The sequence below is a fragment of the Alosa alosa genome, chromosome 20 (genome assembly GCF_017589495.1).
Source record: "Alosa alosa isolate M-15738 ecotype Scorff River chromosome 20, AALO_Geno_1.1, whole genome shotgun sequence".
Lineage (NCBI taxonomy): Eukaryota > Metazoa > Chordata > Actinopteri > Clupeiformes > Clupeidae > Alosa > Alosa alosa.
Genome location: NC_063208.1, coordinates 10701102 through 10715959, shown reverse-complemented (window position 1 = coordinate 10715959; position 14858 = coordinate 10701102). Strand labels below are relative to the sequence as shown.

The window sequence follows — 14858 nt, the reverse complement described above, 5'->3', positions numbered from 1 at the left end:
GCTATTTCCATCTGTATTGTCCTATCTCGAATACAACAAATGCAAATGCAGGCTTTGTGAGGTTGTGCAGAGGAGATCAAATTATTTATTTAAGTTACTTTTACTGATGTCATTCATTAGTGACCATGTTCATACACTATGTGAATATCCAATAAAACAGGCCTGCACACAGCTGTGTGCCCAATATACTGTAGAGGAGCAGTTAAACGCTTGAATGGATGCCGCTGGACATACTTGCATAAATGGAATTCATTTTGCAATCTGGTGTGAAAGCTATTCATTTCATAAAAAATATCACAAGGTGCCAAGGGTGGATTTTTTAATCAAATTTACTCTATCTAGCCTATGTATTTATTGGCTGATTGAAGGATTATCAGGTCTATCAACACTTGCTTGGCAAATAGTTCATAATTTATAAGGCCCAGTTACAATTATGACTTGTAGTCTGTGCAGTCATTGGTGTAGCCAGATGTAATTTCTTATATCTTCGCAAATACCTCTCCATGAATAGGCGAACGAACACAAGATCTGGTAGTGGTGGCTGGACATAGGTCAATCGTAGCATTATCTTTAGGCTGACAACTTTGCTCAGGTTAGCTTTCAAACTTTTAACCACCAGATGGCGGAGGTTTGCATCCCCTCGATTTATATTCAGGCATCTCATTGGGTTAACTGTGCGGCGCTAGAGGACCCCGAAGCCCATACCCACCGCTGCGCTGGTGTTATTTTGTAGGCCGACTGGTAGGCTGACAGACTCCGGATTTCACACTATCACAAACCGGCGGAGCGCCAGTTGGAACGACAACCAATTCAGCCGTGGCTGCATTGACTTTACCACACCTGCATATTACGGACATTTCCATCATGGATTGCAGGAGTTATGAACTAGGCGTTAGGCCCTTGCCCAGTCAGCCATAACGTCAGCATAGTTGGCTAGCTAGCTAACGTTGGTATTTTAGCTAGCTAGGTTGCTAGACCATCGCATCGTTCAGTTTGCATTAACTGTTATTAATGTGCGTCAGTGGCTGTTTCTGATCGTAACTATGACTTTTTGAACAATTCGCGTCTATCTATCAACTTAATGGATCATTGATTTGACTGGGACGTCTTACACTTGCCGTTTAATATCGCGCTACGTTGATTTCATATCGCATATCATACAAAACGAGGAAGCCGACCTCACTGGATAGTCCAAGGTTTTGGTGACAGCCTCGCTTTCTTCAACACTAAACGGGAACCGAAACGTCACTGTGCGGCTAGCGGCTTCTGCAGGCCCAATACATTCGCTTTCAATGGGGGAAAATGACAACATGGACTATTTTTTTACCAGCAGGTTTTGCAAAAGGACGTGACCCGGCGTCTGCAGGTCGGCCCAGATTTAATAGACTACCTCAATGATCCTCAGAGGTCTTTGGATGTTGAGCAAGACAAATCACGGTTAGACAAAACCATAGATGAACTAACTGGATGGGTCAACTCCAGCAATTACAAGGTAACACCAGAGACATGTGGAACATAACATTTGTAGGCTGCATTATAACAGGTTAAAATGCGAACGGGAACGTTATCTCCCGTCATTCACAGCAGACCGCTAATTCATCATCACACATCTTGATAATATATATTAAACGGTACTTTTGCTTTTTACGTTCACCTCTTAACCTGACGTTGTGTATCCCATCAATGTAGCTTGTAGCTAATGTTAGTCCGTATTTGAAATACGGTGTGAAGAAAAAGTGGATGACAAAGGGTGGTCTAACGTTAGTTGATCCAGTTGCCTGTAACGTTACAGCTTGCTCGAATACCTGATGACTTGCAGTATGGCCCGTTCTCTCTTTTTTGGAAGGGGTGGTGGCTAAATAGGTGATCATAACTGAATGATATTCCTCAATAAGAAAGGAAACAGTATTATATCGTTAATACTCGATTTATAATGAAATGTGTGTGTCTATGTATGTGTGTACGCGCGCGTATGTGCAGAGCTGCGGGGGAGGGCACAGGGCTATTGTTTTTGTGCGTTGTTTTTGGATGTTTACAGACTGGTCCATAGGGATGGGTGTTTCTTCCATAGCGGCGACAATGGAAGGAAAGAGTGATGGTTTGGGTGTTTGTGTCTTTTCTTACCCGATAATGCCAGAATTTTACGATATCAATCGTCTGCTGTTAAGTATTTTTTCTGGGCGGAGCATCGATGGATTATTCATTAGCTATTGTCTAGCCGCGTGACGTTAACCCTCGTTTGCCCGCTGACATCCATGGGGATGGAATGTGGCTGAATGTACATAATAGGCCTACAGTTTCAGCCAACAAATTATGACTGATAGACAGAACGTGTAAACAGAATTAATCTATTGCCTGTAGTTGTGTCCTTTGGCTAAAGCTAAAACTGGTTCGTTGACACTAAATGAATTAACGGCAATAACATAACTTTACATTTCCATATAGGCCTAATTAGCGCTGTGCATTATGCCTAAGATCTTATATCATGATATAGGTAATTTCATTATTATGGTATACAAATATAACATTTTCTGTACATTCAGTAAATAAATGTAACAAGCTATGGGGGGCTAATAATCTTATTACATTTTTTACTTTACATCCTTGATAAAGCCCAGATGCAAGGAGAATCTAGCCTGACGAGCCAGACCCACATTAAAATGTAGGGTCTGGGCACTCACCGTTCGCAGTGCTCAGTCCGAGGGGCGGGATAATCGGTTGTCTTTCTGAATTCCCTCTGCACGCAGTAGGACAGCGCTGTGAGTCCCATGCGTTTCCCACCAGCGGAGCTAGTTGGCTAGTTCACTGCAAAAACTGCTTATCTAACAAAATGTTATTAATCTTATATCAAGATAAAAAAAAATAGTTGGTATTGTTTTCAGTATAAAGGAACTTACCTAGCGCTTTCTTGTGAAATCATTTGACTTAAGTTTTTTTTTTTTTTAAATTATTTTAAGACATCTCATCTTGAAAACAAGCAAATTTGTCTGCCAGTGTTAAGCAAATTTGTCCTAAAAACAAGCAAATTTGTCTGCCAGTGCGTTGAGCAAATTTGTCTTGATAAGACTCCTTAAAATAAGTTAAAGTCTTCTTAAATTAAGTCAAAATGATCTTTTGTGAGGGCGCTAGGTACGTCTTTTCATACTAAAAACAATACCAAATAGATTTTTTAATCTTAATATAAGATCAATAACACTTGGTTAGAATGCATTTTTTGCAGTGTTCAAACTTTTGCCAACTTCATAAAAGCTTAACTTATCACACTGTTCGCCAACATCAACATCCATCTTCTTTGATTTCAAGTAGCAGGGAATTCAAGCCAAACCGTTGCAACTCTGCCATCAATCATTATGTTAAGCCCACCTAACGACTCTATACACGATTTGATTGGCCTGATAGAAGTTTAATTTTTCGAGCTCACAAGCCAACGGAGAGTTGCTAGACTAGCCCTGGCAGCAAATATAATTTAGGGTGCGTCTAGATTTCTAGGCTAAGGAGAATCCTGTAAATTATTGAAAGTCTGTACTGAAGCAGGCCTATTTCAGCAACCTACCTGACCTCACACATTTTTACACATTTGGTGACTGTTGCTGGACTGTTAGACCCTATACATACTGGTATGCAAAAACATCATCATGCTATATGAACTACATCACATCTGACAATAAAGTAGATATTCTTATCATGGAGAGGAATTATTTTATATACGATAGATGATACAATATGGCACACTGCACATATATTTAGAATTAGTATTGAACTTGTTAATTATTTGAAAGTTATTTTTTTTTTAGATTACTGTATCTGTCAGAATAAATAGACTTAGTAAACGTGCTAGTGCTAATATAGTGTTTTTTTTTGGGGATTATTATAGGCTTGCCCTCTGTTGTTGGTTTAGCCTAATTTAGTTTCATTGGCTTTTTATTGAGGAATTATAATGCAATCTCTGTTGTTGCAGTTTAATTAAAGTAACAACAGAAACAGAACTTTTGAAAGCTGTTTAGGGCAGGTTAACATCCATGTCCAACAGATGCTTTTTGGGACAAGGAAGATGTTTTGTTCCATGAAAAACCAGGCCCATGACTACATAGCCAAAACCACTCTTGATACTACGTGTCCCATACCATCCTTGCTGAGCTCTTTCTACTTTTGCAAAATCAATTTCATCAAATTTTTTGAGGGGTTTTATCTCCTCTAGCTGTCCCAAGTGGACAACGTCAATTGCGTTCAAATCAATGGTTTAGTTATTGTCATGTGGATTAAAATTGATATTAGACGTGTTAAGCGTGGCAACTAGGCAGATACACACTCCTTCTCTACTGCGGAAGTTCTTGTGTTTAAAACCAGGAAATAATCTCGTGAATAGAACAGGTGAAAATAGGGGTCATTAAAGCCCCAAAGTTTATCTATGAATGTTTAATTATCTCTCATTGAGAATGGTTACAAGTGAAAGTAATTTCTATAATAATATGATGTTACAATGCATGAGGGTTACGTTTGAATGTAATACATTGGTGAATTAAATACATTGGTACCCCTCCTGAAGGAGGGAGAGGCTTTGTGATGCACAGTCACACCATTGAGCCTGGCTCATGCTGGTGTTGTCAGAGTGTAGGTTTATTACTTTAATGGTCTGGGGTTGAGGCTGTGTAGGATGATTGCATTTTGCTTCCTCTCCCTTTTCTTCTGTGCTGTTGTATCACTTGCTCTGCATGGTTAGTGGAAACGGCCATCGTGAATGTAAGTGTTGTTGTTATCCTTGCCAAGTATAGGTGGCTCTTAATGACTGTGTTCTTTTTTACACCTTGATGTGATACTTCCTGGGTCTAATATACTTGGGCACATGCACAGTTTTGCAGTAAGGTTTAGGGCTCTGTTTCAAAATACATTGTTCTCTCTACTCTCAATGAACTGAATTCACTAATAAAGTGTTTGTTTGAATCTGTGTGTTCTAAATAGGTGGCCTTGCTGGGCATCGATATTGTAGCAGCATTTGTTGACAGACTGAATGAACGGTTCAGAGGATTTGTGGGTACAGGTAAGGACAGTGTGATTGTTTTTGTATGTCAGTGTATTTTTATTTATTTTTTTTTCATATTTATTATTTTGTCTGTGTGCACATGTGGGCCTGTGTGTGTCTATTAGAATGTGTTGAGATATATAAGTGATATGTATGTGTGTTTATGTGACACTATGTGTGAATGTGACCCTGATAGTGTGAAAAGTGTGGTATGGTCTCTTGTGGAGAAGGACACCTTTTGATTTTGTTTAGAGGTGATGCTCTGACATTTGTACATTTCAAGAACCTTGGAGACTTTGCACTCTTATCAGTGAAATGGAAAAAAATATGGAAAATAATTTTAAAATATCCAAATCATTCCAAAACCACAAACATATTTTTCTGAATAGGATTGGTCATGGATGTTCTGTAGACTAAGACAAGTCCACCTTGTCTGCTTAGAAGGCTATATACTGACCTCATTATTATTTCTGCATGCAGTTGTTCCGGCGCTGGTGGATCGACTGGGGGACTCTAAAGACCAGGTGCGCGAGCAGGCCCAAGCTCTCATCTTGAAGCTTATGGAGCAGTGTGCCACGCCTATGGTGAGCATCAGTGCAACATGCGGATACTGAAGACAGGGCCAAGCACACATGTTGACTTTTATTAATGCATTTAGTTTGCATGCTTTTCACCGGCTCAAAGTGAGTGAAATGTGTGCTGTTTGTCTGTCTATCTGTCTGTAGAAAATGTGTTTTTTAGGGGCTTTAATGACCCCTATTTTCACCTGTTCTATTCACAGTATGTTTGGGAGAGATTATTTCCTGGTTTTAAACACAAGAACTTCCGCAGTAGAGAAGGAGTGTGTATCTGCCTAGTTGCCACGCTTAACACGTGAGTATACTCCTCACACACTGCTTACCGGTAGACACAATCAGTGGTGTAGTCTATGTGATACCCAGGACTACGCAGTATGCCCACTTATAAAGCATCACCATCTGAGTATACCCACATAAAATACATATTAACATTGGGGGTTGATCACAGTATACCCACTACAGCTAACAAGACTACATCACAGTATACCCACTACTGCTAACAAGACTACATCACAGTATATCCACTACAGCTAACAAGACTACATCACTGGACACAATCACCCAACATCTACACTCCCCAGTTCCCCATGGGTCACAGAATGATATGGCAATGCTACAAGAATAGAAGTAGTAAATGCACCTGATCCAGTGTACCTTATGGAAATGATGCACACTGACTGGCGTCACCTTTACAGGTATGGTGCCCAGCCACTGAGTCTCAGTAAGATCGTGCCATTTCTCTGCACATTAACTGGAGACCAAAACCCACAGGTAAATAATATGTGATAACATAATTTGTATGTGTCTTGTGTGTTTAGTCATGTATTCCTTTGGAGGGGTGTAGTCCATGCATATTAAAATGAATGACTCTTTTCCCATTCTTTGTGCCTCTAGAGGCTCCAACTATGACTCCCAAACTCTGCACTAATAATTTTGGTTTGGTGGCTCTTGACAATGTTAGTAATTTTTCTCATACATGCCCACAATCAGATGCTAGCTCATTAATGTACAGATTCTTGGGGGGGGCGGGGGCGGGCGATCGCGATCACACGGTGTGATTTGATTTCGACCACATTCTGCATTACTCGCCAACACTTGCTATTCCCAGTCTTGAATTGGGGACTGGAAAACAGCTTGGGCTACAGAGGATGGGGCACTATGATTAAGATCAACACTGTATTTAGACCCTTCCTACAAGCCCATGGAGCTCACACACAACAGTAGCACTTGAGGGAGGAGTGGTTGTTGGCATGCTGAGATGCTTAACAGTTACTTTTAACACTCGGAAGAACAGTGTGGCACTTACTGATTACCCTCTTGCTGACAGAGAAGGCAGGTAGCTGCTGTCTTCACAGAACAAAGGTGTGTGTGCTGATCGTGGCAGCTTTGCAAAAAGGCAAAGAGTCCTGGTGTAGGAGGCAAATAGAAAAGCTGTGGATCAGACAGTGGTGCATCAATGTGTGGTGACACTGGGTGATGGATAAAACTTCAGTGGTGTGGTACCTTAATGAGATTGTACCTCAGTATAAGTATATATACCCTTTTGATCCCGTGAGGGAAAATTGGTCTCTGCATTTATCCCAATCTGTGAGTTAGTGAAACACACACAGCACACAGCGATCACATAGTGAGGTGAAGCACACACTAACCTGGAGCAGTGAGCTGCCTGCTACAGCGGCACTCGGGGAGCAGTGAGGGGTTAGGTGCCTTGCTCAAGGACACTTCAGTCGTGGATGTGCTTTCCCCGCATTTTTCCTACTGGTCTGGGATCGAACTGGCAACCCTTCGGTTACAAGCCCGAAGCCCTAACCAGAAGGCCATGGCTGCCCCTAGACCTCTGCGACTGATGTTTGATTGCGACTCTCTGCTTGACGTGTTGAGGTGGCTTGAAAGGAGAATGATACGATTCTGAGCTGAATTGTTCCCAGTTAGTTGCTGCTGGGTGGCCAGCCCATTTTGTTGGTAGACTGAGGAAATTCAACATCTTCCCTTTGAATCTGCCAACTTCATGTTCCAAGTGCCACACGACCTTTGGCACTAGACATCGCAGTACTACAACCATCCTCTCTCACAGTAGCGCACTAAATGCTGTAGAATGGACATGTAGAGGTAGGAAGGGTTATTCCAGTGGAAGAGGAGAGTGATGATGGAGAAGAGGGCAAGTTAGAGGAACGGGCCACTTTTTGTCAAGATGTGTTTGTGTAGTATACTGTATTTGAAAAAAAAAAAAAAACTGTATGCACTGTATTTGGAAAAATATGTTAATGCAGAAATATAATTTACTGTATCTGTTAAAGTACATGGAAAAAAATCTCTGACAATGTAATGAATGTTAATGGTCTTATGATGTTGTTTTAAGTTGCAAGCGAACCAAATAAATGAATGAATGCTGTTTGCCTGCCAAAGTAAGGGCATTTGGTATTCCAGGAAGACCTCTGGTTTGGTGATTAAATTGCATTTGTGTTGTGTTCTGCTGAGTTGTGGAAATGTACTGTATGTTGTAGGTGAGGGAGTCTGCCATAGTGTCTCTGGTGGAGGTGTATCGTCACGTGGGGGAGAGAGTGAGGGTTGACCTGAACAAGAGTGGAATGCCCGGGCAGCGGTAAGCAGTTGGATAATGGTCTCATTTTTATAATTTAATAGAATCCCATTTTTTAACATCAAACATTTTGTTGTGGATTAAAACATGACATTGATTACAGCAATACATATGCATTTTGGTCAATTTTGTTATTATTTGATACAAGACAGAGGTGTCTATTGAGAAGGTCTGTTACTGCCAGCAAAACTATATAGAGAAATGTAGTTTGTAAAGAATGCCTCGTACTTGGATAAACTAAAAACAAAGAAGAACCGCAGCTTTCAATAAAATGTCTTCAACCAGTATTGCACATATTCTGAAATGGAAACAAAAACTTGTGCTGGGGAAGTCATAAGAAGTAACTACTTTGAATTTGAGTTCAGAGTCTTTAGCAGTACTCCTTGTGCTATCTCTTCTTCCACGTTACCAAAATAACTCCTTTAATAGAAAACAACTAGATGCAAATCTCAAACTTTTGCTGCTGATTTGCACTTTGGGTTGCACTCTGTGCATATGAAAATGCGCTATATAAATAAACGTGACTTGAATTGACTACTACATTCCTCTGACCTTTTAAGGTCAGTAGTGCCACACTAAATCCTAGACAACAAGATAAGACGACAGAGATCCCTGCTGAGACTAGTATTTGGCATCCAACTCATGATTAAATCAAATGTCTCCTCTGGTGGAAAAAGGAATTCACTTTCCTCATGCATTGTGTGATTTACTGATAGCAAAATGTCTATCATCTTTGTTGTGTGATATGTGTGTTAAAGTTTAAAAACCTAAGGAAAAATATTTTATTGGGCTGAGGAAACACAAGGTAAATTTCCAATAGTATGTTTACATGGACAGTCTTTTTATTCAAATTAAATGATTCCAAATGAAAATTTTGTGTCCTCTGTTTACATAGGATATGTTCTTTTCCGATCAGGTGTTTACAAGCTCTGTAACAGAACGTCACATATTACCAACCGTCACGTATTTCCAACCTCTTACGTGTATGTGTCACTTAATATTCATTTCTATACAAACCAAGACGACGGATTCCTAAAGAAACGCAAGCACCCACACAATAAGTGTATCTAAATTAGCTATGTACCAAAAATTACATTTTACCGTGACTGTTGTAAACTGTGTTGTAAGTGTACAAATCCGCTTGGAGCTCCAGTGGAATTTTGATTTGGAATTTACGGGCTAACCGTTGATAGGAATAGGCCCAGCACTAAACTCCGAGCGTGGTAAACAAAATCGGACATTTCAGGCAGTAAAAGCCCGGTAAGAACCATACTAGATTTTGTTAAAATCTACACACCTATTGCTACTGAAAAATGTAAGGTTACTTTATCAAAGGTTATTTTGAAGTATTAAAAAAGCATCATTGTTTTAGAATTTTGAACGAAATGGTTGGTAATTAGCACGTTTACGATAGAATCTTTGGTGGGAATAGCCATTGCTGTTTTGAGTTTGCTTGAGAAGATGGACGTAGATAATTTAGTCAACATTTTAGTTGTTGTCGTCTTTGCCTTGCTTTTAATCAAGCAATCTTATAGTAATGCATTGGTTATGGTAGGGGTAATGTAAAGAAGTCGACAGCAAGAAGATAACCTTTTTGTTAGTGGGCCTACTGTTATCTTTAGACTTGACCCTGCCTCCACCCAAGGCCAAAGACTGATGGATGAGTGGGACTGTTGGTGAGAGAGTTGTACTCTTCCGATTTTGAATGGAAACAAAGTGTCCATTTGAGACCCATCAATCCTAAGTTACACCAGGCAACCTGTTTCACCATATACATGGCTGTTCAATCGGAATAACAACGGAAAACACCACCCCTGTCATTACGATTAGAATTCTAATCAGATTAGCAGTTATATTCCGATCAAGGTGTTCATATGCGTCATTTTCATTCCGATTGAGCCATTACTCTAATTGGATTAAAAGTGTCCATGTAAACCCACACTGACAGTCTAAGTGTTATGTGATGTACACTGTCCTCTTTCAGTTTAAACCTAATGCTATATTATTATAGATATCCTGTCTGTTTGAACCATGCTTGTACAGTGGTTAGAAGTAGAGCGGGTGTGGGAAGGTTACCCTTTCTATCCCAGAGGTTAAGTCAGCTTATTACTCTAGTGTGTTACTCAGACATTCCACCCATTCTCATTTTTACCTTGCCAAACTTTTGATACGTTCTGTTTTCCTTATGGTACCAATTGACGGTCACCATCACTGCCATTTTCAAAATAACACCAGATTTTGCTCAAATATTTACAAAGAAAACATACAGAGTATGTGTTTCATTCACTTATGTGTTCTTACAAATGATCACACTCTCTCAACCCACCATGACTTTCCTAACACTTAAGTACGAGGGTAGTTTGTTCTGGTTGTCATGCCTAATGTTGATCAATCTGAATTATTCTAAATCAGCCAGCAAGGGTACAGCCACTTAGGATTAGACACATATTTCGAGGCGATGCTAGGACAACCCTGAGGATATGTTGGGCATTGAGGGCATGTGCAGCAAATCTTAAGCAAAGCTAATTAGGCCTTTCCCAATTAGACCACAACAAGAAGGCCAAACCAGCGTTATGAACAACTGATATGAAAATTGTTAGTCCGTGTACTATAAATATTCCAAAACTTGGTACTTGTACTGATGCCAAAAGGATACCTAATAAAGAAAACAGTTTTTTGCCTGTTCCTCTTTTTATGTTTGTTTATGATATTTGCCAGATGCTTTTTTTCAAAGCAACTTACAATGGCATTAATAAACACTGTTAATATTAAATATTAGTTTACAGTAAATTCATATGGCCTGAATAAAAGAAATACCAATGATGACACTAAATAGAATTAACAGAATAGTAACAGTAACGATAAACATGCAAACTGTGGCTGTGAGGAAAATTGATTTTTTTAGAAACATGATAAACAGATAATTAATTTTGATAACGCAGATGACATTTTTTGAAGATCCCGAAAACTATTGCTAGAATGATAGGTATATGAAGATGTTAGCTGATGCACTCTTAATAGTCAAAGAGATTTTGAAATGAGTCACTTAACCCTTAGAACCCGATTGACACAAAGTGCGTCAAAAAACACACCCTTTCTTCTCTGTTACATTGCTCCGGAACTGTTCATCACAGCGAGATGAAATTTATTGTGTGACAGAGCAGAAGTGGGGCTTTCCAACGAGACTACACACTTGTCTCTACGATCAAGTATGAAAAAAAAAAAAATCATGAAATTAAATCAAATTGCATCATATTTACAGTCTATACTTCTCTCATGCTCACCTGTGCACCCATTACTCTCGTTTGAATTACTCAACCTTGAACCGGATCGCATCGATATGGCAAGCATATCAGATGAAAGAGGGGACACAGGGCTATCCATTGGTACCATGTTTATCAATCTTTCTGGCTTATAAAAACAGACTAAGTGACTGCAAAATAATAACGTCATGTACACAAACCAACGCTGCACACCTATTACTCTTGTTTGAATTACTCGCGGACCCGTGATCGGATAGATATGCCACGCATGTCAGATGAAAGAGGACACTCAGAGCTATCATTTGATACTTTTGATCCTTCTGGGTTATAAAACAGACGAAGTTACAGCAAAATAATAACTTCATATAGCTGGACTTACCCCATGTTTTTGTCTGTTCTTGTGGCAAAGCATGTTTATAATTCAACGCTATCGTGTGTTTCTCTATGGCAAAGCATGTTCATAATCCGGTTTTGAGATCCTAGCAAATTCCTGCATGGCATCCAATTCAAGGCTCACATTGCATCCCAATTTGTTCAACAAAGAAACACCTTTTTTGCCTACTTTGTTCATGGCAATCCAGTAAAAAGTTGAGAATCATTATGAGTGCATACACCAGGCAAGCAGGCTAACACGCAACCTCGGGTCAAGTCAGGTCAGATCAGTTCGTGTCACAGATATGGAGCGCAGAAAGGTCATTTTTCATCACTAAATAAAAAATGGCATTTATTTCCGTAAATCTCACACCACATATTTCTGTAAATTGCTCAGCCCCAGAGTATCCCTCCAACATGGCAACTATATTGCCCGATTCAGGACAGTCTGCCCTACACACACATGAAATGCATGTAGAGCTATGAGCTTGCTGTGGTGAGATACATGTCGAAATATAAGAATTTTTATAATACGCTTTTTATATTTTAATTCTTTTAAAAATCAAAATACATGAATGATGGCAGATCTGGATAGCCTAGACTCTGCTGAAAAAAACGATATATAATATATGTGTGTGGCACTTACAATAACCAGAATAAATCCTTATGAATAAAGGTAGTGAAAATGCCCTAAAAACAGCTTAGGGTTCTAAGGGTTAAATTTGAAGTTGTGATGATGGACTCCATCAGGCAGCCTGAGCTTCTGAGCACCTTGTTAAGGTGTTTTCCTCTCCCAGTGGATGTTCCTGTCATGTCGTGGTGGGTCAAGCCTTCAGACAATGGAACATCGCACAAGGGTGGCTGGCAGTGGCAGAGAGGCAGATGGAGAAAAGGTGTGGGGGAAGGGTGTGTGTTGCACTCACTCAGAGCGAGAGACCAGCCCCTCCCCGTTTGTGTTTGTGTCCAGCTGGGGGTTATGTAACACAACAGGGAGAGAAAAAGAGTCAAAATGGGAAAAGGGAGAACTGAATCTGGGTGTTAGGCTCGTATTGGTCTGAACACATAGCCCTTACGGCCACACAAACGGCCACACATACATGCACACATGTCCACAAGCTTGCTGACAGACCGCTTTTGCACATCATGGAGTGAGTATTGACACGCCTTCTGCACTCCTCACCCAGTCCTCAGCAGGAAGACTGCAGGTGTGGTCACTCTACCTCATCCGCCCCCTGGCCCTGTGTCTTTGGCCCCTTTTAGAAACTCTCTACTCCATTACAGAATAGCATTACGCATATAGCCACACTCACAGCGAGGGAGGGCACTCTTAATAAAATAAATTAGGTGTGATACAGCAGCAACCTTTGAGATGCCCTCGACAAAAGATCATCATTTTAATAGAATTAATGAACATAATATTTAAAAACCCTGCACTCTCTCATACAGTATGTTTGGACTAAAGTCGCTTTAAAGTTGGAATCATTTTAAGTCTGTGTGATTTTGTGATATTAATCATCAAGTTTAATGTTAATTGAAAATATCATTAAATAAGTTAAAATGAGCATTTTGGTTTCAATTTAAAGCATCTTAGGGTTCCCTATTTTCTAATTAGACAGTGTTGTGTGTTTTACAGACTCCAGATGATCCTCGGCCGCTTTGATGATGTTCTTCATGCTGGGAATATGGCTCTGACTCTCAATCAAGGTAAGGGGATTATCCAACACCCTCACTGATAAAGGGACATGCATGCTAACTACGTTAGCAACTTGCATGGTTGGAACTATGCAAGTGCGACACAACTCTTTCCCAAAACAATAGTTAAAACTTTTAAAACTTAATAAGTTCAAAGTTTGAACTATGGTGGTGCAACGAACATAGTCCGATGCATTGTTAAGCGACACAAGATTTTCCCGAACATTTGCGAACACTGTCGTAAAGTTATGTAGTTAAAAATACAGCTCTCTACCTGTCATTAAAGCATAGTTCCAGGGATCAGTCATTTGTTTACATATTATTAATTATAAATGCATTCAGGTTTTCTGGTTGATATTTTACACTTCTAATCACTATACAATACTATTGTTAAATGGCTTAAGCACAAATTGCATCTGTAAAAAGTCCACTTGCAGCAACTAGCACGCGAGTCGAAGTCACACGCCTCTTGGGTAGGTAACGGTCATGTACTCCAAACCGCGTTCAGTCCTTAGTTAGATGTTGGTTATTTGATTGATGCATTGTACCATGTTAGTTAAAAGCTAACTTCCGTAGTTGTATGGGAAACGCACTCCTGGATTGTACAATATTACATGCACTGATAATGACATGCCTGTTATCAGAAACAATTTCAAGATATCTCCTTTCTTGTTACCTTCGATTGTAAAAACAATGGATGAAATACCATTAAAAGGGGGGATTGCAAAGTGTTATGAAAAAAAATGAGGTAGTTTCTAAATTAGGATATCTATGAAGTTTGTCATTGGTATGATACAACTAGAAAATAGCCACCCATTCTTCTTTAGGAATTGTCTCATTTTTGATTAAAAAATATGGCTGTTTGCATTTGGAGATTACCAGTGTTACTGCTACAAGTCTGATGTGATTAAAGTTGTAAAAATTCCCGAAATAGTTTTCCATCATTTGTATGTGTTTGCATTGGTACACCAGCCCCTTTGACTTATCTTGTATGAGATCTAATTCAGGCTGATAGAAAGCTGTTCAGTAAGGACCGGTACCACAGGTTGCAAGAGTTAAGAGGATTTTCCTGCGATATCCGTTAGTCCAAACTGGATGTGGAATGATGACTTGGTATCGGAGTTGTTAATCCAGGACAAACATCCATGTGAAACATCCAAATGATTCTACAAGTGTATACAAATTAATGTCCATTAATACTGATATAAATTAGGACATTGTAGTCCATATCACAAGCTGTTCTTCACTCACCAAACAAACATGCCATCGCAAAGTAAAAAGTAAGACTAGTTAGGCTTCTTAATATCAGTTTGAAATTTCAGCAAAAAACTATT

At 39.6% G+C, this 14858-nt stretch overlaps 1 protein-coding gene across 1 annotated transcript in view; it reads left to right on the top strand.

The window, feature by feature from the left end:
• The first annotated feature begins 689 nt into the window (after positions 1-689).
• clasp2 (cytoplasmic linker associated protein 2) overlaps positions 690-14858 on the top strand; it is a 55710-nt gene continuing 41541 nt past the window's right edge. The window contains 8 exon segments of the mRNA XM_048229898.1: positions 690-1319; positions 1322-1492; positions 4960-5038; positions 5501-5604; positions 5802-5893; positions 6294-6369; positions 8103-8200; positions 13466-13536. Coding sequence (XP_048085855.1) covers positions 1293-1319; positions 1322-1492; positions 4960-5038; positions 5501-5604; positions 5802-5893; positions 6294-6369; positions 8103-8200; positions 13466-13536 — 718 coding nt within the window. The 5' untranslated portion in view covers positions 690-1292.